General features: G+C 42.9%; 1 protein-coding gene across 4 annotated transcripts in view; it reads right to left on the reverse strand.

Moving 5' to 3' along the window:
- Window positions 1-243: 243 nt before the first annotated feature.
- LOC113008798 (kinesin-like protein KIF21A) overlaps window positions 244-25,365 on the reverse strand; it is a 44,027-nt gene continuing 18,905 nt past the window's right edge. The window contains exons 2-37 of one of the 4 annotated variants that reach the window (XM_026146571.1): window positions 22,044-22,266; window positions 20,299-20,481; window positions 19,739-19,888; window positions 17,666-17,800; window positions 17,411-17,575; window positions 17,025-17,140; window positions 16,712-16,907; window positions 16,427-16,616; window positions 15,438-15,501; window positions 15,115-15,303; window positions 14,496-14,543; window positions 13,827-13,884; window positions 13,627-13,738; window positions 13,312-13,500; window positions 13,035-13,234; window positions 12,831-12,938; window positions 12,680-12,748; window positions 12,462-12,607; window positions 12,237-12,381; window positions 11,624-11,818; window positions 10,025-10,126; window positions 9,338-9,503; window positions 9,055-9,075; window positions 8,405-8,462; window positions 7,396-7,450; window positions 6,927-7,141; window positions 6,556-6,729; window positions 6,241-6,273; window positions 5,899-6,035; window positions 5,709-5,793; window positions 5,535-5,624; window positions 5,291-5,449; window positions 5,075-5,192; window positions 3,340-3,510; window positions 3,033-3,229; window positions 244-2,918 (exon numbers count right to left, since the gene is read on the reverse strand). In XM_026146571.1, the coding sequence (XP_026002356.1) occupies window positions 2,864-2,918; window positions 3,033-3,229; window positions 3,340-3,510; window positions 5,075-5,192; window positions 5,291-5,449; window positions 5,535-5,624; window positions 5,709-5,793; window positions 5,899-6,035; window positions 6,241-6,273; window positions 6,556-6,729; window positions 6,927-7,141; window positions 7,396-7,450; window positions 8,405-8,462; window positions 9,055-9,075; window positions 9,338-9,503; window positions 10,025-10,126; window positions 11,624-11,818; window positions 12,237-12,381; window positions 12,462-12,607; window positions 12,680-12,748; window positions 12,831-12,938; window positions 13,035-13,234; window positions 13,312-13,500; window positions 13,627-13,738; window positions 13,827-13,884; window positions 14,496-14,543; window positions 15,115-15,303; window positions 15,438-15,501; window positions 16,427-16,616; window positions 16,712-16,907; window positions 17,025-17,140; window positions 17,411-17,575; window positions 17,666-17,800; window positions 19,739-19,888; window positions 20,299-20,481; window positions 22,044-22,266 (4,717 nt within the window). In that variant the 3' untranslated portion in view covers window positions 244-2,863. Of the gene's footprint in view, window positions 2,919-3,032; window positions 3,230-3,339; window positions 3,511-5,074; window positions 5,193-5,290; window positions 5,450-5,534; window positions 5,625-5,708; window positions 5,794-5,898; window positions 6,036-6,240; window positions 6,274-6,555; window positions 6,730-6,926; window positions 7,142-7,395; window positions 7,451-8,404; window positions 8,463-9,054; window positions 9,076-9,337; window positions 9,504-10,024; window positions 10,127-11,623; window positions 11,819-12,236; window positions 12,382-12,461; window positions 12,608-12,679; window positions 12,749-12,830; window positions 12,939-13,034; window positions 13,235-13,311; window positions 13,501-13,626; window positions 13,739-13,823; window positions 13,885-14,495; window positions 14,544-15,114; window positions 15,304-15,437; window positions 15,502-16,426; window positions 16,617-16,711; window positions 16,908-17,024; window positions 17,141-17,410; window positions 17,576-17,665; window positions 17,801-19,738; window positions 19,889-20,298; window positions 20,482-22,043; window positions 22,267-25,365 lie in introns of all 4 variants that reach the window. The other 3 variants (XM_026146570.1, XM_026146573.1, XM_026146572.1) reach the window with 3 other exon arrangements.

Consider the following 25,365-nt stretch of genomic DNA (forward strand, 5'->3'; position numbering starts at 1 on the left):
GAGTTTGGATGTGGGTATTGCCTGAAATTGTAATTAGTCATGACAGAAATGATTAAAATAATACAGAAAGAAAGCCTCATTTGTATGCACATCAAATGAAGCACAGTCTCTGTGTTTACCTACTCAATCACTCAGGTGTCATTATACAGTACTACCACCATGTGGTCACAACATATTAATACATGAGTTAAAGAAAAAAAACAAGACAGACATGAAGCTTAAAAAAAACAAAACAAACAAAACTTTTTTAAATATTAAAATTTATTTCCACGCTGCAACCGATCTTAATCACTTAAAAATTGTTCACAAGAGAATCAGCAGGAATGAAACGGCGTATTTACAGAAGAAGACATTTACAGTCACATTTCAAAATATAATATTACAATTAGAGGGATAACACTTACAGCTCATCTGGTTTCTAGGGGATTATTTAGTCAATGGGACTGAAAACCGATTTCTGTACTCGATTTAAGCTCTTTCTTGTGAGACAGAAGGAAAGTCAATTCAACTCACAAAATAAAAAGATTTTTCAGTGCAATTACCTGAGTCCCACTGACTTTACCTTTGCTAACAACTTCTACCTCATGTATCCCAGTAAGAGCAGCAAATGTATTTAACAGATACTTGTGATAGAGTAGTTCAGGAGCAAATGTTTACCTAACCTTTTTAATGAGGGATAGCCAACATTTATCAGGTAGCGATTTCTCAGTCACTGCATACAGTTCAGGATTAATTACAGGCACTGATAATACCTCTGTATATGGAGTCAGTCGTCTACAACAGCAAGATAACAGAGGTATCAGATGGAAAGAGTTCAAAAACTTTCAGTGGATAAGACACCACAGAAAAATCAGAGAAAAAAAATAATAAATAGTCGTAGCATTTTTACACATTTAACAGACTGAATGTTCTTTTCAAATGCTTAACTGCAGCACATGTGCAGTTTACAAGTACTAAAACAGCAGAGATAAACAGTAATGTACAAGAAACTGCCACACAATTTGGTTGGAAAAACATGCACATATACACACTTGAAAAAGAAATGCTTTCACAAGACTGTAACTCATACCGTATTACATGACTTGGGAATTACAAGGTGCTTGAGTCTATCAAGATGAATGATTTACAATCACTGACTGTAAATCAGAATGTTTCATAAAAGCACTTGCTGCCAGAGCAGTGCTTCAGCTGTGCAAGTGTCGTACAACTATCGAAGACGGGCAGAGAATTACGGTCAGTGGATTACCATAACATCTAAAAATAACGGGAAGTACAAAGTAAAAGACCAAGAGATGCTTTATAAAAAAGCATCAACCAGAGGATTGAGAAACCGAGCTGATGGCCGACTATAATCAGAAAAAGCTGTTGAGTTGGAAATGTGAACAAATCTTCATTATTACCTGTTCTTAAATGGTTATCCTGCTCAGAGGAGTTCTTTCTTAAAAACCTGTTGCAATGTGCTACCATGCACATTCAAAAATGATCACAATCTAACATTTATTAAGTGTTTTGCCACACGCAGAATCAATGTGCGGGCAAATGCGATAAATAATAGATTTGCTGCTAGCTAGCTAGCATATTTTTCCGTCTGTTTTTTAAATTTCAAATATATTTTAATGTTTAAGTAGTTTCATAATTCAGCTGTCTTACAGAAAGACAGGGCAGGATATGTTTTCTGGTCACCGTGAAAAGTATCAGCTAAACTAGCTAAAAGCTAACTAGCCTAGCAGGTACTAGCCTTTTAAGCTAGGAAAGTTAACTTTATTTTATGTTGTTCAGATTTATACAATTATAGATTTATATAGTTATTTAAAAATATTACATTACACTTTGAATTATTATGGGTTTTGAAATGTCTTTCGCTGTTATGTCTAATGACAAAGTAGCCTTTTTCAAAGGTAATGTTTCAGCAGATAGTACTCTCTGCTTTTTAAGGCAATATGTAATGTAGGAATAGTGCTATTCAGCTATGATACCTGCAGTTTGTTAGAGATACAACATTGTCACTTTATTTTACTTATTTTTTTAAAAGCTTAATCCTGACTAAGCCTGGGTAAATTTAAACTGTATAAGAACCGTGTTAAAGGAGCATGGTGTATGCCTTATTTTGAGGCCTCTACTTTAATCTGATGGGCTTGGCAGTAACAGCTCAATATTAAGACCATATGCAGCTTCAGTTGGTCCTTGGTAACTGAGAACACATGCATACATAAAGAGACCAGCACAACAATGCCAGAAAGACACAATAAACCACCCATCACGTGAACAAAAAGACAGTTATTGCTGGAGTTTAAATATTTCCGTGTCTTGTCTTGGGACACAGACGTTTTCAGCAGTCTTGGTTTTGATGAAGAAAAATTGGTGCAATGAAGCAAATAATTTAATCTGTTTTCCTTTTTCTTAGTAGCTCTGCACAAAAAATGAATAATATGCATAGACAGTATCCATGTTGTCTTGCGTTGAACTGACAGGGAATGTTGAATACACCACAAACTCCTGGATCAATAAATCCATACTTTTCTTTTCACTCTATTACAGTCACAGCTATGAAATGAGCTGGCCACTGCAGCAGTTCTATGATTATAGGAGCTTGAGAGGTTCACGGATGATGTTTTGACCTAAAATGTCAGTAATGCTACTCAGCTGGAAAGAATGATTTCCCTGAAACTATTCCAAGTGAAGCATCAGGGATGTTTTAAGGTTATTGTGGGCCTATCCTGCCATACCTATTGATTTGGGACCCTCTCTGGGTTTCCCAGTCAGTAATTTCTCAAGTCGAAGATGTTATAGAAACTTTGCAAATAATTCATGTTGACTGACTGATGGCCAGTGAGCAATCCTGTGTCATTAAATCCAGCAGTCATTAAAATCCATCCTCCAGAGATGCTTTGGCTTCCCAAATCTTCACAGTTCGGTCACTGTCGAAAACACAAAGGTAAAGTTTATGATAATAATCAAAATTTGTAATTTTAACATGGCAGGATCGTAGTTCAACACTACTGACTAGTGTTCAACTATGTTAGGAGACTTACTCAGAGGCAGTGAACAGTTGGCTGCTGTTAGTAGCCAGGCCGTTGATTGGACTGTCGTGTCCTTGGACCTCACCGAGGGGTGCAAGCGAGTCAGTGTGCCAAAGGCGCAACAGCCCTCCTCTGCATCCACTGAGCAGAACCGGGGAGCCTGGCACCACGCCCAGAGCACTAACCCAGTCTGCCTTGGCATTGACCGACTAGTAGATGCAATAACAGCCAACAGTTAGTGTAGAGTTTATCAGATTTACAAGTTTAAGTCACTGATATAAACTTTTTAATCTTGGGAAAAATCTTTGATGCACAATACCTGTAACAGTTTCTTACTGGCCAAGTCCCACTTTTTAATATAATAGTCTCTGGAGCTGCTGTAGAAAAAGTCTCCATGCACAGTGAGAGACTCCACGCTGTCCTGATGGACGGGGTCAAACGTATGGCAGGAGGTGATGCTACCCTGAGCGCCCTCTGTCACCTCAAACATCTGAAAAACAAGCACATTTGTTCTTTATATATATGGTGGTTATCATAAAGTTTGACGACTCTGTTCATTGCTCCCTGGAAGTATAGTTAGGGCTGGATCAGGTGATCCTCAATCCTCCCTTAGTTATGCTGTTGGTTATGCAACCCTCACTACCCTGGCAAGCAAAATATTACCCCATTGAAACGGGCAATTCCGGACAGTTGGTAGTACTGCAGGAAAAAAGTGTTAATCTAACAGATTAACACTTTTGTCCCCCCCCCGCAGTTTTAAATCCCTGAAAGTGGGGACGTCTCTCCCAGAGCTCCAGTTCGGTGACACCATGTGCATCTTGTAGAGCAGTGGTCCCCCCCACACACAAACACATCCTCCAACCTCACACAAACTTCAATTTTTTTGTAAACATCCATCCATCCATCTTCATCCGCTTTGTCCGGGGTCGGGTCGCGGGGGCAGCAGCCTAAGCAAAGAGGCCCAGACCTCCCTCTCCCCAGCCACCTCCTCCATCTTATCCGGGGGAATACCAAGGCGTTCCCAGGCCAGCCGAGAGATATAATCTCTCCAGCGTGTCCTGGGTCTGCCCCGGGGCCTCCTCCCGGTGGGACATGCCTGGAACACCTCACCCAAGAGGCGCCCAGGGGGCATCCTTGTCAGATGCCCGAACCACCTCAGCTGGCTCCTTTCGATGTGGAGCAGCAGCTGCTCTACTCTGAGCCCCTCCCGGATGGCCGAACTTCTCACCCTATCTCTAATTTGTTTAAACAATTAAACAAATTAAAATAAACTACTACCTCTTTTAAATAACAGAAAAACAAACCATCTTTATGGTGTAATTATTTTACGTTTAGGTTTTTTTTTAATTGTGTAAGAATATTCAACATTGGTATCAATACATTTTTCAAAAAAACACCTCTCTGTGCAGAATGGGTTTAAAAACATTCTGTGGCAGGATCAGCCTGATATTATTCACATTCGACTGTAACTTTACTGTTTAAAGAGCTAACATCTTCAAATTTTCAGGAGTAGTTATTCATTATAAGAAGTGTTTGTGAAATAAAAATCAAGAACGTGGGATATTGTTTGTCCGTGATTTGGACAGCCTAGCGCGACGCAGGGGGAAGCAAATTCTGGCGGGGATGCCTACCTTAGCACCACCGTTGTGCAGGTGAAGGCAAGATATCATCATAGTTTTTAGACTTTGTCTTTACTTTACAATATAAAGAGCCTTGAAGGAACTGTTGTAATTTGGTTTTATTTAAAAACAGAATATAATTCAACTGATTTGAGTTGAAAATCCTATTCAGACTATATATCTATATATATATATATATCTCTATATATATCTCTATATATATCTCTATATCTCTATATATATCTCTATATCTCTATATATATCTCTATATCTCTATATATATATATCTCTATATATATATATATATATATATATATATATATATATATATATATATATATATATATATATATATATATATATATATATATATCTATATATATATAGGACGCTGCTACAACACATATATGGCTACATTTTTGTGTAGCTTCCTACTTTAATATGATGGTCTTTGGAGCCGGTGAGCACCAGGTCCTGCCCGCTGCCCAACTTTTCGACTGTCAGACACATAACAGGCCCCAGATGGCCGGTCAGCTTCCCCGTAGATGCAAATCTAAAGAAAGGAGTCAAATTAAGAAATCATTACCAAAATAAATACCTCCTATGAAACTGCTTATAGCTAAAACTCCTATCGATGTTACTGTAACTCACTTGCGGAGGTCCCACATGCGGACAGCATTGCCAGCAGCAGCATACAGGAAAGAGCCAGTGTGGTTGAGAGTAATCTGATTGATCTGACTCTCTCCAGGTGGGATGGATAAACTCCGAGCAGAAGAACAGGTGTCTCCTGAGCCCACCTGTCCCGACGACCTTACACGTATAACAAAAATGCAAAACAATAAGATGGTGATAAAACGTAATGACAGATGCTGGACGGAGGGGCGCGTGAACTTACGTGAGTGTGCGGATACACTTGGCAGAGTCTCGTATGTCCCAAACTTTGATGTAAGCAGTGGAAACGGTGAAGACAAGGCTGGAAGTGTACCTATAATAACAGCAACAAGTAAGTAATCTATCCAAAGGTTAAATACAAAAACCAACGTTACTAGTGATTCTAGTATTCTGGTACCTGACTGAGACGACACTGCTGGGATGATCAGCCAAAGACATGATCTCCTGACCTGTCACCAAGTTCCAGACCTTACATGTCCGGTCTAAGAAGATGCACGAGCACAGGTCAGATTAAGAAACAAAAAGGAAAGAAATCATAGAAAACAGTCTTCTCGTGGTGGCCGTTTGAAAGCCGGTGCAGTTTTTACCTTTAGACCCTGTAAACAGCAGGTCATCAGTGGCGTCTACACAGAGAACAGGCTTGGTGTGGCCCTCAGCTACATAAACACACTGAAGTTTGCCCCCCCGGCTGTTCTTGGGGCTTGTTACAGGGTTGATGACACCCCTACAAACATGACACAACATTTTAGACTTTCACTAATCAGCTTTCTGCACCAGCAAAGCCTTGTAGTGGCATACTGTAGCTGACAGATTAAAGTGGTTAAAGCAGTGACAGAATGAAAGGGAAAGGAAGTACAGAGTTAACTATTCCCTCTGATTTTAGCTTACATTTGATATTTAATTAAACATATTAAAGAGGCATGAATTACCTGTGGCCTTCAAACGCAGGCGAGTCCTCCAGCCTGAAACAAAATAATAATGGTTATTTAAAACTTAAATAAACACAGTTAAACTTAAAGGGCGTATTAGCATCCTAACATTTGCCTTTTGCAACAGTTTGCTCAGTAAAGCAGTGAAGTTCAGGCTGCTGGGTTCATGTCATTTTTGTAATCACCTAAATTAAATTATGGCTCATCAGGGGTTCATGAATGGCTCTGTTGTAATTATCCAGCTGCGGCCTGACTGACACATGGCTAAAACTACAAACAAACCTGTTCTTCTGATTAAAGGAAGTTCACACTTACAGGGATTTGTAGTCACTGGCTTTGGTTTTAGTTTCCGCTGTGCTAACTGGAGCTGCATGTACAGGTCCTGGGATCTGCGACGCCACGCCTCCTTTCTCGTGCATCTTCCTGCGGCTGAGCGGCGAGCGCTCCAGTTGTTTCCTCTCAGCTCCTGTAGGTGATCTGGATCTGGAACTACAGACGGTAAAGATTTCACAAGGGGTTTTGTTTTTCTGGAGTAATAACACGTAACATTTTAGCAGCAAGATATCACACAAACAGTCTTCAATATTTCAGAATGCTGAATGATGAGCACCGGAAATATCTGGCATTTCAGAAGAGAACTTTGATATTTTTGTGCCCTGCAGAGAAATGTTGCTTTTACCACTTACATGGCAGCTGGCCTGGCAGACAGCGCAGATGGGGAAACAGTTTGCTCACGGTCAGCAATTTGACCAACCGCTTGACCCTGCATGTCTGCCGGTCCTTCCAGGCGCTCAGCAAGGGGCAGCAGAGGGGCTGAAAAGTCTCCAGTGGGGGATTCACAGGACAAATCTCCACTGCTGGCATAAAGCAATTCCATCTGTGTGGTGGTTCGCCTTCGAGCCTGGGGGACCAGAATAGTTTGGAACACGGACTCACAACTCACTAAGCAGCTAGTAATTATCCTAAATTCAACAAAGTATTGTGGAACTTCTGCTTAACTTTGGATGAAGTAAAAAGGAGGGGAATTGGAAAAATATGGATCAAATATTATAAAGTAAATTCAATTTTAAATTTAAAAGCATTTTTTAACTGTTAAACGTAAAAAACACGGGGGCTTAAACAGTATGCTGCACATTGCCCGGCAGAGTACAGTACCTTGCTTCTTGGTCTGGATTCACCACACATCTTCATTAAATCTGATGCCAGTGTGCTGAAACGCAGAATTTTCAACCAGTTATTCCCAGTACATGTTAGGCTAGCAGTGTTAGGCAGTACAATGTTTACCAATTTTATGATATTAGCATTTAATTTGCACCTGCACTTTCAGACTCGAGATATGCAGCATCATCCCTATGTTTTGTCTGAGAACGCTCTTCTTCACCAAAGAAGTGGGAAAAAAAGGAAAGAGAAAACACAACTGGCGTCTGGATAGAAAGTGATCCTCTTCCTCCTCACCTCAAATTTATCTCCAGAACTGAAGCCAGGACTCTAATGCACACGCTTGTGCATAAACACGCTCAGCAGATTAGACATCCAGCGCACCCCTCAACATTATGAAAGCTAATTTTAGGCTTTCAAGGGTTCTAAAAATCACACTTTGTCTCTGATAAACAGTTTGATTGCTTTCACACATGTGACAGTTGGCTCATATTACAGCTTGTTCGCTATCTGTATCTGAGTCTGATAATGTTAGAGCCACTTCAACGAAGGTTTCACAAATGCCAGCTAACAGCAGCTAACAGAGGTTAACGGCAGCTAACAGAGGCTCACAGCAGCTAACAACGGCTAACGGCAGCTAACAGAGGCTAACGGCAGCACACAATAACATGCAGGGAAAAGTTGCCTGCTCAACTACGTGAGCTACAATGGTACAAACAAAAACAGGCCTCGTCAATAACTAGTATTTGCTTTGTCTATATCCGGCTTCTGTACAAGCAACAAAGTAGTTAGTGACACAAAGTCGTTAGCATGCAATGAACGTGGGATTTCACAGATCCAGGCATCACTCGTTTAAATCGCAAAGACGGCAAGGGGCGAAAATGCTCATCAAAAGGGGACTTCTGCGATCATGATGCATGAAATCATGAATTACTTTTTTCTTCTTCTAACTGTGAACCTATAAAGTGCTTTTGAATTGATAACCTGTGCAGGTGTATATATTTACCTGCCCTCTGTGGCTGGACTGGGGGTGGATTCATCACTACTGCTGTCATTTCCGTTCTCTGCAATAATGACAGACACAAATAAAGACACATTTGAAAAAGGGAAAAACAAAGAAAAATGTGTCTTTGTGAGTGTGGAAAGCATGTGTGACTTCCTTGATGGCACATTTTAGATGTCAGGGACTGTTCAGAATGTTGCTGCAGCGGTTCATAAACGAGGTCGGGGGGTCGTTTAGTGTAGTTTTAGATAAAGGGTGATCTGGGAGAGAAGGAAATGGAGGAAAACGCAAGAGAAGACAAACACAGAAAGGCTGACACGCAAACTGCTGCTTCCACATAATCGCAGCTCATCCTCATGAAGTGGGACTGGCTAGCAGGTGGGGTGACACGTCATGCATATTACTGGCACAGTTACGACAGCCGGGTTAGTTTTTATCAGGACTGCGATGCACGTGATGCACACGGCAAGATTCCATCATTTTTTTCAAATGTAGATTTTTTTCTTTCTAATTTGGAAACTAATTGCACAAAAAAAAAAATCAGACTGAAAACAGTTCACAGTTTGGGAGCAACATTTAATGGAAATCGTGTAGTGTGCACGTGCTTTGCTCTCTCACGCACTAACGTACTGCTGTGTATTTTTGTCACTCACCTGGAGACAGGTAACCTAACTCTGAGCTCACAGCAACACCACAGAAAGAAACAAACAGAAATCAAAAATCAAAACCCAAAGATGAGGAAAAAGGCTACTCGTTATTTTACTGGCTTCAGTGACAATTTGATGTGTCATAGTGACAAATTCTTCACATCTCTTTTGGACAAGCTGAGGAAGCCGGTAAAGTAAAAAAGTAGCCACACACGGTTAAAAAGATGACTGAAAAAGGTGATTGCGCCCGACGGGCTCGGACCCGAGTCGATCTGTCGGCGCCCGCTACCTTGCAAAGCGCTGCCCAGCAAGGCATCCAGCTCCGGGTTGATCTCAGCTTTCTCCTTCAGCATGTGGAAGAGCAACTGGTTCTGCGTGGCGCTGTTGATCTCCGTCTGCTTCAGCCTGCCCTCCATCACCTTCAGCTGGGAGTCCTTTTGAGCCGCCTGCAGACCCTGAGTCCCGGCACAGCAGAGAGATTATCACAGAGCTCTTTTTAATTGTTTGTATTCGTATAACGGAGGTCGACCTCCGCATCTGTTCAGCGCAGGAAACAAACATAATAAAGGCTCGGCCTCTTTCAGTTTAGTGTGAAGTAGTAATTACTTCCGCTTCTTCGTTTGTGCTCTCAGTCTTCCTCCTTTTGCCGCTGGGCTGACTGCATTTCCTCACTGGACCAATTAGGTTTCACCAAATCTAATCTTATCTAATCTAATGGAGACTTAATTCAATCATGTTGTTCCATTAAAGGTCTCATTAGATTCAATCTCATAAAGGAGCCATGGTTACGAAGAAAACGGGCTCGGGATAAACAGGCAAGCTGCAAACGAGTTACCACGACGACTGCAAATAATCGCTATGCAATTAAATTCATAAAGCACTTCTACTTAGAGAAAGGTTGGTATCATAAAAAATAAACATTGTGATATTTTGTAATATTTATTTGACATGTCTGGTGTGAGTCATCTGTTGGTACCTTATTAATGGCCATAGTCATGAAATGGTCAAGTAGGAAGCGGGACTCAGATAGGTTACAGGAACTGATGACAGCAGCAGCATCCACGGTGTCTCCTTCCTCCTGCAGCCCACAGCGATGACACATTTCATAAAACATTGCTGCGAGAAACTTGACAACTTATTTCCACACAGTGTGATTTGATTTAAAATGAGGACAGCAACCTTCTTCCATAGCTAACACCAGCTATCAGCACTGCTAACACAAACAAGTTTTATAAACAGCAATTCTGTGAGAGATTTCCTGATGTGCTTGGGATCATCATCCCGTTCTATGACCCAGTTGGCCTCACTTCTGACTTTAAAGCACTTTGGTATACAGAGGAGTTCATGGTCGACTCAATGGCCACAAGGTGCCCGGGTCCTGAGCTGCAAATCAAGCCCAAATCATTACTCTGCCACCAAAAGTGCTTGGTCTGGTTTTCTCCAAATGTGAAGCTGTGCTTTACAGCGAAATATCTCCACTTTGGTCTCGTCTGCGTCTAAAGGACACTGTTCCGGAAGTCTTGCAGTTTGTTCAGATGCAAAATCTGCAGCAACTCTCTGGTGTAGGTCTTTATTGAGGATTGCATAGTCTGAATTTGGGGATAATTTTCTGGAACGTCTACTCCTGGCAATATTGGGGGGGCACTGTGTTAAAACACAGCGGACATTCCCAGACCTCCAAATTGCCAAAACATCTGCTTTTATAGAGGTGCATTGAAGTGCATTTGATTAGAGTTGTACTTCTTTTTTAACAGGACAATTAAAACAGAAAAACATCTCAAACTGCCTGGATTATGAGAGCAAACATTGTTAGCTGCTATAAAACTTTCACCCACGGCTGGGATGCAATTTAATGAATCACTAGTCTGACACTAACCATCAGTTAGCAACCCAATTCTAAGCCTGCAGAGATTTCCAGCAACGCACATTTCAGCCAACACAGCATTACATACCACCGCTCTCAGTGCTATCTCATTAGTGACCCCAGGCTTACTATTGATAAATAATTGCACAGTTTAACCCAAGCGGCAGCAAATCAGAGGTTTTCAGGATCCGCGGCTCTCTAATTCCTAAATTGCACACTTTAAACTCAACAATTTGTGCAGCAGCTTAAAGAGCATCGTGAGTGGCTGATGGCATGAATGTGAGGTACAAAACTCAGAGTGTAAACGTTATACGTGCAAACAAAAAGTTACATGTATACACGGCTGATCAGCTGCCACCATTAGGCTGCTTTGGCTGCATTAATGGGCTGTGCTGCCGGTGGGTTGTTGTTTTATTGAGTCATTGTTGTTTTGACAAATAGGCGCCTGATGCTTGTTTGTCAAAGTGGGGCCCAAAATGCTCTGGGACTGTCAGCGGTGCAGAACTGCAATTATTTCCCAAATTGATTGCCCAAGGGTGACAGCCCCATGCAAGCCCATTCTCGCTAATGAGGCAGCGATGATAGTGTTTGCATCATTATGAGCTGCGTGCGAGTGTGCGAACATCATACTGCCCTTCTTTTATGAAGCATTACAAACAGACTCGAATAAACACTGGGATCACGCGCGGCCGATTGCTGCTGTTCTCTCACCTTAGCCTCCTCCATCTGCATGATGTTGGCCTGGCAGTCGGCGATGCTGTCGTTGATGTAGTCGATGTTGGCGCTCAGGGACTCCAGCTCCTCGTTCAGAGACGCCAGGGAGCGGTCGGCGTCCGCGCCGTCTACTGCCGTTTTTTCTCTTTTCCTAGACACTCGCTCACGTCGTCTAGTCAGCTCCTCACGTTGCTGGAGAAAAGGCGAGAACAGAGGTTAGAAGGAAAGGAGGACAAAGAAGCATTTTAAAAGCATTTTAGTTGGTGCCACTACACACAAACATCTCTCTCTCTGCAGTAATTGGGCTCTAAAGTAGGAGAGTAGCAGTGAAACTCCTGTAGTATTCATCAGTGACAACAGAAACAGCATGACAGCTGGGGTGGAAGTGGGTTGCAAAGCAGCTTGCAGATGGGCAACAACTGTGTGCAGGCTAAAGCAGCTTAAGTAGTGGGGCCTATGTGAGTTCAGCAAACTGGATATTATCACAATACTTCTCAATACTTCATGTTATTGCGATTTTTACCATTTTGCATTTGCTGAGTATTGAAAAAAAAACTGTAATAGTGTATCGACCAGCTGATGTGGGCTCACGACCACCGTTAAACATTACCTTCAGTAGTCGGTTCATATCTGTCTCCATGTTAGAGATGGTCATCCTCTGCATGATGATGTCATTGATGCGTCTCTCCAGTGACTGCCACTTGGCCCTGGCTGATCTGTTGAGGTAGATACTTCCCATCCGCACTGGGGAACTCCTAAAGAAGAAGGCATTCTTTCAGACGTCTCACTCAGCTGACATGCACACTCACGCTGTAAATGCGCTAACGCGGTTTACCTGGCTCCGTTGGAAGAGCTTGCACTAGAGGACTGCAGCCGTCCTGGGACTGCTCTATGAGAGGGTTCCTGAGGAGGTTCAGGTAGGCTCACTTTCCTGCTCACTTTTCCGGACACGGGCCTCACCTGGCGCCTAAGAGCGGTCACCTGACACAGAGAACAGGTATAACAAAGCCACATGTAACATAGTCATCATTGCCTCCCTCAACTGCGTTTTACCTCTTCATTCTTCCGACGGAGGATCAGCTCCTGCTGTCTCTTCTGGGCCTCGAGCTGCCTCACCTGGTGCTGTGAGACAAGCTTGATTTTAGTTTTGTCTTTATGATCCAAAAGCAACTTTATAAGACATGAGTGTTTCTGTGCCTCTTACCTCAGCTCTGCGCTGGTCTTTTTTCAGCGAGGCTATCTCTCTGTTCCTCCTGCACTCTGTGGCCCTGTTCCTCTCCTGCTGCTCCTTCATCTGGCGCATCAGTGCCACCTGGTGGACAAGCATAACACAGCAAGTGTAGCAGCGCAGCTACAAGACAAGTGTGAAAAGTGCTGCTTATCCCAAAATGAAAAGAAGGAGCTTTACTTTGGTTTTCTTCATCTCGGTCACATCCAGCTGGAGTTTCTTGAGCTGCTTCTCGTACTGCGACTGGTTCTTCAGCAGGCGTGCGTGCTCCTTTTGGGCAGACTGGAGCTTCTGCAGCTCTTTGTTCATGGAGGTCAGCTTCCTCTCGTACTCAGCTTTGATCCGTTTGGCCTTTTCCTCCGTACCGGACTCCACTGAACCTGTGGATGGAGTAGGTTTCATTTCCTTTGCTCTTTAATCCTCTTTGAACAGGCAGATCCTAATTTCTCCATCTTACCCATGTTGTGCAGCACTTTGTCCCTCTCCAGCTGCGTATCTCTGATCTTGTTCTGCAGCATCATCAGCTTCTGTTCATACTGCTGTTTGAGAGTGTGCAGACGCCGCTGGCTGTTCTCCAACTCATCGATCAGCTTCTGCTTGATGGCGATCTCACAGGTGATGTTGGCCAGGTCGGCTTGAACGTTTTCTGCACACCCCCAAAAAGAAACATGAAGTTCAGAGTGCAGTTTCTTTACAATCTGTGCACAGTTTTGTCTGGGGAAACAAAGATGAGCTCTTATTTTGATACTTCCTTCCATCTGGATAGCTGTACCTTTCTCATCCAGTTCTTCAGAGTCAGACTCCTCGGATGTCTCATCTCCCGCCATCTCAAAGTCCTCTTCTTCTCCATCAGCATCCTCGCCCTCTTCATGGTCGCTGCCCTCCTGGTAAAATGGTAACAAACGCTGAGTAATATGTGACATTTACATATTATATTTACAGTTTAAGTTATTTAATCCAGCAACCTACCACCTCTGCCTCCTCGTTTCCTCTTTCCTGATCGTTGTCCGGCAGCTCCTCTTTGACAACACTAAAGGAGGGAAAGAGTGTTAGCTCTCTGTCTAAGAAGGAAATGCTACAGTCCCATGAGTCAAATTCGGACTAACAGGAAGTTAAATCACAACAAATACAGATGAATGACACATGCAAATGATTATAGGCTTGATTAATGAATGATTTCATTGTGATTTCACAAACATGGAGGACACAGTGGGAGAGACGAAGAGATTAAACGATCAGTAACTACCATCCACATTACATTAGGAGCCGCCGCACACTGCAAAGATCTGCTGACCAAATGCCACACGCTACAGCAAAGTGTGTGATATTTATCAACTCCAGCTCCAAATTTAATATGTTTTCAATGGTTTTGGTATCACAAAACGTGATCTGATCAACACCCTGCAGTGTGCAGTGAAAGGGAAAAAGAGGGCGAGGAAAGAGCTGGTTAAATTCCCTGCTCCCTTTGCAGGACCGTGAACCGCCTGTAGGTGCAGAAAAAGTTAGTCGCTCGGGAATTTGGAAAAGAAGGAAGACTTGGGTCGACAATCAGCTAAAATCACTTCAAGGGAAGGGCACAAATTCCATTGCCAGTTTCAGATTGAGTATTTGAACCCCATTTGTTGATGGGAGGCGGCAAACCTGGCGTCCTCAAGCTCATGATGGTGATTCTCTTCGTACTGCCTCAGTCTTCGGTAAGAAGGATGGAGGTGGGGAGGGTGAGGACGGCGGAGGTAAAGAGAGCAGACAGGCCACAGAATTTGGGGGAAAACGAAGGATGTTTATAAGAGAGAGACAGAGAGAGAGGGCGAGAGAGATCAGCAAGAGGTGAGTGACAAAAAACCCCCAAAACAGCAGCTCAAATGATGGATTTTGGTTATGGAGACGTAAAGAAAGGCAGATTTCATGTGAGAAAACCTGATTTAAAGAAAATAAACAGTTCTTTGTAACTTGCAGATCCCAAGCATGTATAGAAATAAAAATATACAAGACACATGCAGCAAAGGGATAAGCGATCAATGGCCTCCAGCGTGTTGGAGAAGTGGCGACTGAATGCAGCACACATTCCATTAAAGAAACAACAGGGTGTAAACTGCTAATGTAGGGAATCAGCAGATAATTACAACACGCCAAGAGGCGACACTCTGGCTGCACATTAACAGCTCTCCAATTTCTACTTCCTGGCAAAGCGGCTGTTATTCTTACGCACTTCCAGGAACGGACTAGAGCTTCACAACTGTGTGCCAACTTGAACATGTACCTCTTTTTCTTCTTTTTCTCCTTCTTCTTGAGTTTCTCCAGGTCTTTCTTGGCCATCTCGATGACGTCCCTGGCCTCCTTCCCTGGAGCGAGGAGGGCGGGGCCGCCGTACAGCGAGGAACGAGTGGAGGCCCGGGACAGGTTCTTCCTGAGGTTCTCGCTCACGGCCTCGCTCTCCAGAAGTTTGGCTCTGAGGAACGAGTTACATTACACAAACGTTACTGTTGCTAAACACTTGCAGCACATTTTAATGTGAAGTTATACTGTTGTTGCAGACACGTTCCTGTGATCTGGCTAAGGCTAAAATCTGGTCTCCTTTCGTACCTGAGCTCCTCGATTTCTTTGATGTAGTTCTGAATCATGTTGCCGATTTCTTCGTTACCTTCACCTACAATTAAAGGAAGTTAGGACTTTAAATGATATAAAACTATGTTAATTATAAAACTAATAGCTTAAAATAATTTCAGAAACATGCTTTAGTGGTTATTTTATCTGACATACTGGTTTAAAACATAAACTGTATATAAAAGACCGACATATCAGTAAGGGGATAGTGATTTGGGTTCCAAAAAAGAAGTCTATAAGCCTAATTATCCATAATAAGCATCATCGTCTGGGTCCGATTAAGCAGAGACACCCTCCTTCACTCCGCCCCCTCCTCAAGCTCTTCCTGGTTGTCACTGAGATTCTTCCAATCCTTCTGGGTCTCTTCTCTGTGGGATATGGCCAAAACACCTCACCTAGCAAGCGCTCAGGAGACGTCCTAATCAGATGCCTGAACCACCTCAACTGGTAGCAGCTCTACTCTGACTACTGGTTACTTTGAAACTCACATATTACAACTGTACGTCCTGGGTTTGTCAATCAGATCATCCAGTTAGGCTAGGACAGGGTTAGGGTGGAAAACCAACATGGCAGTAGGCACGATGCTCAGCTCAGAATAGACAGTGAGTGATTTATGAAGAAACACTTCAGAACTGATGACATCTTATCTTAGCACGTGTTAGCTTACTCACGTAAAACTGCAAGGGTGGACAAAAACCTGCCAACATGCTAGCGTTATAGCATGCTAACATTAGCATTTAGCCCAAGGCCCTGCTGTGTATATGGCCATACATAGTAAACGGACTGGTTCTTATGATGACGTCTCACTGTGAACCAACCAACCACTTTTTAAATACTAAAATCCCAGTTCTACAAAGATTAGAACTATATAAAAAATATGATACAGCATATACACTATCAGCAAAACCAGCTGTGTCATGAGGCTGTGTAAGACATATGTTGTATGAGCTTTTTTGAAAATGTCCTACCTGCTTTGGCGAGAGCCTGGTTTGCCTGGTCACTGAGGATCTGAGTGAGTCGGGCTCTCTGGGCATCAATGGTCTCCTGCATGGCCTTCACTCTCACTCTCAGGTTGTTATTCTCCGTCTGCAACATGGAGTTTTCATGGACCAGGTCGTTCATGCCCTCCATGCCGTCCTCACCCACCATACGCTTTCCCTAAACAATCGACAAAAGGGCCAAATATTGCTCTGCTCATGTCCTCTACATGGACTGTATTTGTGAATGCATTCCCGCCTGTGCCACGCTCTTACAGTCTTGTACTCCATCAGCTCCATCTGCAGTCGTGCTATCTCTGTCCTCAGGGCGCTGATCTGCTGGCTGGCCCTATCCTGGTTCACCATCACCTTGTTCTTGATGTTCCGGGCCCGGTTGGCATATTTTAGTGTGTTCAAGGTTTCCATGAAGTCCCTGTCTGACGGGCTGATGCAGGCGATCATCACAGTTTGACTGGAGGATGCAAGAATAACGATCAAGCCCGTTGATTTCTTACGGCTAGTATGGACATTTAAATGCATATCTAATATTTATTTGAAGAGATATCACAGCAGATTCTTCCCCACAAACCTGTTGCCACCTAGTGAGTCCTGTAACAGCCGGGTCAGTTTGGAGTCTCTGTAAGGCACGTGAGTGGAGCGCTTACTCCTGTCTCCAAGAGCACTGATGACATTTCCCAGGGCGAGCTAAGGAAGGACACGGAAGAGGAGAACAAGCATTCAGCCTTAGTTACCTTGCCATCAGTATTCACTATAAATAAGGTTATGGTGGAAGAAATCAACAGTGTAATGCCTATTCTGTCCATCAGGGGTCTCTCCTGCACCACGCACTGGTAAATGCTGGTCTCTTACTTGCTTTTCATCACTGTCCTATTAAATGCAGCTCAAACTAAATTAAGTGGCCAATGACAGCAGCGCAGTGTTTACTGTTTAAAGTTCTCCGTAGAGCTTCCTCACCAGCCCACAGTTGATGGAGATGCCCTCTTTCGCTCTGTCTCCTGTAGCTCCAGTTCTCTTTAATCTCTCAGAACCCGCCAGGTCCACAAAGTGGAACTTGGCCGTCAGAGTCTCAAACTCATCGATCTCTGAGTCGTTAGCCAGACGGTTATCCGTCGCGTTATCCTGGACGAAAAGGGAAAGGAAAGTAAATAAACAGAACTGCGACTGATGCAAACACACCAGTCCTCTGTTGCCTTTCATAACAATACTTACATTGTTGTCAGGGGAGCAGACTCGCACTTGGCACAAGTGGATGGTGAAGATGGCATGGGAGCGTGAACTCTGGACGTTCATCTGGGTGCTGGCGGTGGTGCGAGACAGAGCGCCCAGCTTCAGACACTGAATCATCTGTTAGAGGAGAGGTGGAAGAAACAGATGACAAAAAATTGTGTGCTTTCTCATATCATTTCTGAGCTGCACAGAAATCTAAACATAGAGACTGTTCCTAACCACTGTGATCGTTGAAGAGTTCAGTTAAGACACTTTAGCAGCTGAAAGGTAAAAAGACTACAAGAACTTAATGATGACTTCCTCACTGGGAGATGTGAGTCTCTGCTGGAGAGAAATCCTACTCACTGAATGGAAACACTACTGTGCAAAACTCTTGAGCAGCACTCATCTTTTTCTATTTAGCGAGGGAAAAAAAAATCTACTTCTATGGATGTTTCTGCCTTTTGTTCAGTTCTTTATCAGCATGATCCCACGCTGCTTCAATAATGTTGAGGCCCAGGCTCTGGAGATGACTGGTAGTGTTTCACTGTTACTGCATTGGCAGTGTTTGGGATCAGACTCAGGCCAGATGCATCTTCAGGTCCTGTGTCAGGTCTTTATTGGCTTTTTTTCTATTTCTTAACAGGATGACAGCATTCAGATAATGTTCATGTTTTATCCTCCACTTGTCCAGGTTCCTCAAATTTTTTAAAGGACATGCTGCACATGTTTTTGGCTAATAGCTCTTTGGGAATCACCTTGTTGCTGTAAAAATTCTACTTTATGCCTGTTAGACTGTTATCTCTGTGTTTTCCATGTGAGAACTAAATAGGCTGCTAGTAACTAAGCACTGTATGATACAATATGAAAAAATTGCCAGACGATTCTAGAGTTTATCGAGCCATCTGACAGATACATCCATCCATCCATTTGTTTCTGCTCATCCTTTTTCAGGGTCACTCGAGCCTATCCGAGCTGGCTTAGGGCGAAGGCGGGGTACACCCTGGACAGGTCGCCAGTCTGTCGCAGGGCTAACACACAGAGACAGACAACCATTTGCACTCACATGCGCTCCCGCATTCACACCTATGGGCAGTTTTGTGTTTCCAATTAACCTATGCCCCCATAACTGCATGTCTCTGGACTGTTGGAGGAACATGTTTGCACCCATGCAAACACGGGGAGAACATGAAAACTCCACACAGAAAGACCCCAGCCTGATGGTGGAATTGAACTCAGGACCTTCATGCTGTGATTCATGTTTAAAGTCTTAGTAGATTGGTGTTAAATGGCTTGACAAAAACCCCCAAAATATTCCTCTAAAAGTGGTCAGCTCAAGGACTGAACTGAAAAGGGGGAAAAAAATACACATATAGAAGGGCCTGAAGAGCTGTTCCTAAAGATCCCATTAAAAAAAACTACTAAATGTAGGTGAACTATCAAGTAATGAAGGGTGGCTAGAAACTTTTGCACAGTGTAACAAGTGTATTTTTACAGCGTTATGAACGAAATGAGTTGAATCAGCGGTCCCCAACCCCCGGGCCACAGACCGGTACCGGTCCGTGAGTCTTCAGAGTTTTTATCATTAACTCACTTTCCCTGGGTCTTTTCCCGTGCGTTATGAATAAATCTTTTTTTTGGTACCTGTACTGGTTTTATTTTGTTGTATTTATCCGCGACAACTTAAAGGCCGGTCTGTGAAAATATTGTTGGACATAAACTGGTCCGTGGCGCAAAAAAGGTTGGGGACCGCTGAATTAAATTAGGATTACCACCATTGTAACAGGATTTGTGCTGCCGCCATCCGAGTTATTTTGAAAGCTTTGGTCCTGTCGTTTAGCCTAAATCTTCAGAACATGAGTCACTTTCTGAGTGGGTTTTTATCACAATTTAAGACATCACCCTCAAAATGTAAAACTATATTCTACAAAAAAGATCATTAACTTCCAGTTTGCGTAGGCTCATCATCTTGGTCCATTAAAGCTACTTATTGTGACCCCCCTCGCAAAATCCCCCCCAAAAAGCAGTAGTATATTTGAGCCGCTTTTAGCGTTTTTCCAGGTTTTCGAAACTGACCTCGGCTGCAGAGGTGACGGTGCGGGTGGTGACCCCCACCGTGTAGATGCCTCCATTGGCGTCCTCGTGGATTTTGATGTTGGATTTCTGCTTCCTGGCCTCGAGGTCTCGAGTCGTGTCGAACAAATCGAGCACCTCCTCGTTGTAAAGCTAAAAAACAAGAAAGTCATAAATAATTAACAAACAGCCGACAGATTAGACGACGTCGTGCAGAGCGTAAATTATTATGTCACTGTCGGAAGCGCCATTTTTTCTCTTCAGCTGCTGCCTCACCAGCTGTTAGCAGCCACTTGCTGGCAGTTAAAAATAAAGCCGGGCGCGACCTCGGAGACAGGCTAATGACAGTTTAATGGCAGTCGGGTTATCTGCGCACTTTAACAACCTGAACTGATACACCCTATGCCGACCTTTGACCTCTTGCTGTCTGCATGCTCTCGCTATGTCTAACAAACTGACTTTAAGTTATTTCAGTGTTATTTATCAGCTTGCTGATGATGTTCGATGTTACCAACTGAGTTGCTCTGCATTGTTTGTGGATGTGAGTGTGTGTGTTTCTGCACCTCCAGGAACTGTGCATTGATCTTGAATTCAGGAACAGGCCTGCCCTGCTCAGTGGCGGCCTGTCTGCGCTCCTCGATTCCTCTGAACAGGTGGTTCACGGCCCGAGGAATGATGCCCAGCTCGTCCTCTCCGATGTTGACATCGAAGCCAGTTCCCATGGTGTACGTCTTCCCCGAACCCGTCTGGACAGGGAGGAAAAGACAGGGGGATGGGCCGGAGTCATGGTGACACAAAGAGGAATGAGACATTGGGGTTCAAATTCACACGTCACCCCTCTCCTCCCCACCGAAACGCCAGAGAGGCCCCGACAGGAGCGCGTGCGTGTTTGTGCCGACAGATGATCGAGAAAGACAGTTTTATTCTGCACGGCCGCACCTGTGTGATTACCGTGTTTGTGTGCATGCGTGTGAATGAGTGTGTTGGGCCGCTGCCGTGCCCCGTGAAAGGCGCTTTGTCAGAAAAATAACGGGCGAGGGAACAATGTGAGGACAGAATAATGAACACAAAGAGGAGCTCAGAGGAAGGGTAAGAAGAGGGAAGTTTAAAAAGCAGTTGTTCAATGACAGAGTGTCTCTTTGTACATTGAATTTCAATACAAAAACCCTTTAAATCACACTGAATAAAACTAAGCTGTTATTTTTTGCCTCTATAGTCCTCAGTGTGGCTGCACCTTCCTTTCCTCCGTTGCCTGTGAGTAAAGCATTGGTGTCATGCTGAGGCTGTTCCAGGCCTTCACTCATATTCACAAAGGCCAAAACATGGTGTTGTGTCGATAGCAAGGATTAACAATGATCAGAGTGACCGGTGATTTTTACTTTGTTTCCACACTGATGCATTAAATTAATGTTGTTCTTTTTTTGATTTGTGACTACTATGACATTGAGGCTAATTATCTGAACGCACTTTAATGAACACTAAATCACTGTGCAATTAATTCTGTTGGTATCGGAAGTTACCGATATTTGGATCATCACCGCCACTGGTCAGAACAGGCTAAGAAAAAATTGAGCCTAACACTTCAGACAGTTGAGCTGTTTTGCATTGCACAGGCCTTAATGTTACCGTACAATACATACATCATCCACTTTTTTCACAATTATACACTTGCAGAACTATAACCTCTACATAAAACAAAAGGATTTTGCATATCTGTCCATTTCAAAACCAAGGTGGACAAATGACCTTGCTGCTTTCCTCTGTTTCCAGTCTTTTTGCAAAGCAACTGTGGAACTGGCTGCCATAGCTTCAGAGATGAGAGTGGCACCAATCAACTGCTTTCAGGATGCATGTTAGTCTATAATGTTTAAAGCCATAAAATATGTTTTGACTTCTTGGTTTACTTTCCTGCTCTGGCATAATGTGAAGCAGACACTTTCTACTTTGTTTTGATTGGATAACAAACTTCCATATCTATCATTCCCTCTTATTCTAATTTATTAGAGGCAATACAAAGCTGTGGTGATGAGGACATGTTGGAACATATTGGCAGCACAGAGCTGCCGAGGCTCCTTTATTGCCTGCCTACCGATGTGAAAATGAAATCAGCTTCATATCACATGATGCCATAAATCTTTTGTTTCTGGAAGGAGTGCCGCTCCCTTGAGAAAAACTTTGACTGAATGTGAATATGTGACTGAGCTTGTGTATATTCATGCCATACCGGTGTGCTGTTAACATGAGTAAAAAAAGGCAACGCTCCATGCCCTTCTACCAATACGTGTGCAGCAAAAGCCTGCTGACTAACCTGTCCATATGCAAAGATTGTGGCGTTGTAGCCCTCAAGGCAACCCTCGATGAGCCTCTCGGTGCAGTGGGTGTAGATCGTCTCCTGCTGGGTGTCCATATCGAAGACATAATCATAGGTGAAGGCCTTGTCCTTGCCCAGGACCACTTGGGGTTCTCCTGGCATCACATACGTACAGATGTGACAGCCCTCAATCTTCTCTTTGGGCAGCTGAGGACGAATCCTGGCAGACAGAGAGGGAGAAAGAGACCACAGTAGAGGTGAGACGTGGCTCAAGACTTGGGATAGGTTGTGGAGGTCACGTATGGGCAAGTTACCTTTCAGAGCTGGGAGAAGGGCTTTAACTGTTGTTAATGTGACAGTGTTACCCAACCAATGATCATCTCCTATGTCTAACCAAGTGGATTTATTGCTTATAAATAACATTGACTTTATTGGCTTAATGGTGAAAGTGCAGCTAAGCTGAAGACAGAAACAGTTTTCACTGAGCATGTCTTTTTATGCATGTGGAAACCAGTGTCAGCATGCTGCCCGTGCACCGTACAGTGCCCGCACTGTTCAGGAGTGAGGGAGAGCGAGCGAGCTCTGGGTAAACAGTCCCACCCATAGATTTCATTAAGGAATTGCTCTGTTTACCTTCCTTCAAATAAAAACACTTCCCCGTTACATCATTTCCTCCTCCGCTTTTTATCACTGCACTAACAGTCGACCTGAAGAGGAAGTGGAAATGCTGAAGGGAAATATTTGGACAGGGAATTAAAATGGTGAAAACTGTTTATAGCAAACCCTGGATGAAAATAGGAATAGAAAACAGTTCTATTAGTATCAATACTGCAATACTCGTAGAAATAAATGGTAAATTATAATGATGGGCATGTGAAGGAAAACCTCACAGTTAGCAGGAAGTAAATGGATTCCTTCAAAGGCCACAGTCAAACCCCAGAAAGGTTAGAATAACAGTGAAAAAACAGACTCTCAGAATAGAAAAGTGTCAGTACTGTTGGTGTCCTCTGGTGCTCATTAACTCTCAGTGTATGTGTGAGGATGTGGCACTTTGCATGAAGTCTGTACTATATCACATTAGTCACAGCAAGAGTCTACAGAAAAAAAGCAAAAGGCTTAGAAGGAAAGGAAAAGAAGGATGTCGGTGAAGCTACAGTAGCAAAGGTCCACAGAGGTGTCATTGTGCGTGCGTGACATCAGATCCCAGCTATTTAGCAGGCTCCCTCTCTGGGATTACAGCACTGATGAAAGCAGGACAGAGGCAGACAGTCCTACCTGCAGTAACTGTATTCCCGTAAGAGTATTATAACTGTCAGCTCTGTGTTGTGAAGAGAAGTCCCAAAAAGTTCAGCTTTCCTAGCAGGATTTTCCTGACATTCACTCAATTGCATGCTACAGCAAAAGGCACAGAGAACTTACAAAGCATCAGATCTCATACAAAAACAATTTCCACAGCATTGGATGGAACACAGTGAAGACAGTCATCAAAAATCAGAGACATGTCCAGTTGTACACTGGTCCCTCGCTTTAACGTGGCCTTGCTGTTTCACAGATTTTTTTGTGCAATTTTGCATGCTTTTTTTGTGTTCTGCGTCCTGATTGGCTGTAGACCATCGTCAATCAATCTCCTCTGTGCCGTGTCTCCTGTCCAGTACAGAATGCGTTCAGCTTGTTATATTTACATAAATCTTTGATCGCTAGCAGTGTGACTCTGAAATGTATGAACTGTATGTTTCTAAGTTTTCTCCCCAACAAACACAACAATGTTGACGAAACGTAGGCAGCTGCGGTAGCACCCGGAAGGCAGAGGAAGATGCTAACCATCGCACAAAACGTTGAACTTCTGGACATGCTAAAGGAAGGTAGAAGTTACTGTATTTTTTGGACCAAGTGTTTAAACAAGAAAGAAAAGTGTGAAAATGTTCATGCCTGTCTGAGAAAAGTGTATAAAGTGTGTAGTGACAGCTTTTAAAGCCGTAAAACATCTATAATAATTGTAAAAACTAAAGTTGGCTACTTCACGGATTTCACCTATTGCAGGTTATTTTTAGAACGTAACTCCCGCGATAAACGAGGGACCACTGTAGTTAATGAAAAGACAAGACAAACTGGTCAGGGAGGCTGCCAACAGACCTGTAGCACCACTGAAAGAGTACCAGAACCAATACCAACCAGTACTTTCAGGTAGAGCAGGGCAATATGACCAAAAATATTTATCACGATATACATTTGAAAATTTGCGATAACGATATAACTGACGATATAATTGACACTAGACAAAATACTTTACAACTCCTCAACTTTATTAGTGCAAAAAAAAAAATCAATGTATTTTCACTTAAACAAGCAGCTTTTTTAAGTGCATTAAAGTTATATTAAAAAAATTAACAGTGCAAATGCAAATTCCTTGCTGACAGTTTAACCAAAAGGCATTTCCAGTGGAAACTGGCCGACATATCCTCAGCATAACCATGTATAATATCCACAAAAGTTATGTGTGTGCGGCTTCGTAGCTTAGCAAAGTCGTACCGAAACATTTGACAGATTCTCGAGCGCCGTGTACATAAAATCGTTTCGAGGTCAGTAAACACAACCAGAATTCATACATAAGGCACACAGGATTATAAGGAACACTGTCGATTTTCAGAAAAAGCAAAGGATTGATTTTAAGTGTGCCGTATTTTCCAAAAAACACAGTAATAACGACGGCCTGCTAGCATGCTCTACCAAAAATAGTGTACAACTAGCTTATTATTGTCTTATAGTGTCACATTAAAGGTAAGAAAATTTTTGAAATGATTTATTGTGATCTAATTTTTTTAACATCAGAAAAACCTGGCAGTTTAACAAGTGTGTGTACAACTACACTACAAGGCTTGTTGACACAAAGCTGATAAGAAAATGTCAAGTTAATGCATATTTTTAAAAACTACATACATCAGAGGTGGCTCCAGGTGAAGATGACGTAACTATCAGGTCATCTGAGAAGACTGTGACTTAATGGCACGACGGCTGAGAGCATTACAGGAGTGAATCTGCATTAATCCCCTTTGGCTAGCTTCCCAAAACTTGTCAGAGAGCTGTAATCCAGGTAACAATAGAGGCACTCATTGCAGCTTACAGTGAGGGCATTAAGTCACTCAGTTATTGTTCATTTTGAGTGTTTGGGAAGAAAAATGTAACAAAGTATGAACTACAGCAAACACATTTAGAAAAAAAAGGATTTTTTCTAATATAGTTAAGTATAATTAAATCAGTGTTTTCTCCAAGAGGGACAAAAAAAGCCTCTACAAATGTAGTCTCCATTTAGAATAAATGC

The sequence above is a fragment of the Astatotilapia calliptera genome, chromosome 17, assembly GCF_900246225.1.
Source record: "Astatotilapia calliptera chromosome 17, fAstCal1.2, whole genome shotgun sequence".
Taxonomy (NCBI): Eukaryota; Metazoa; Chordata; class Actinopteri; order Cichliformes; family Cichlidae; genus Astatotilapia; species Astatotilapia calliptera.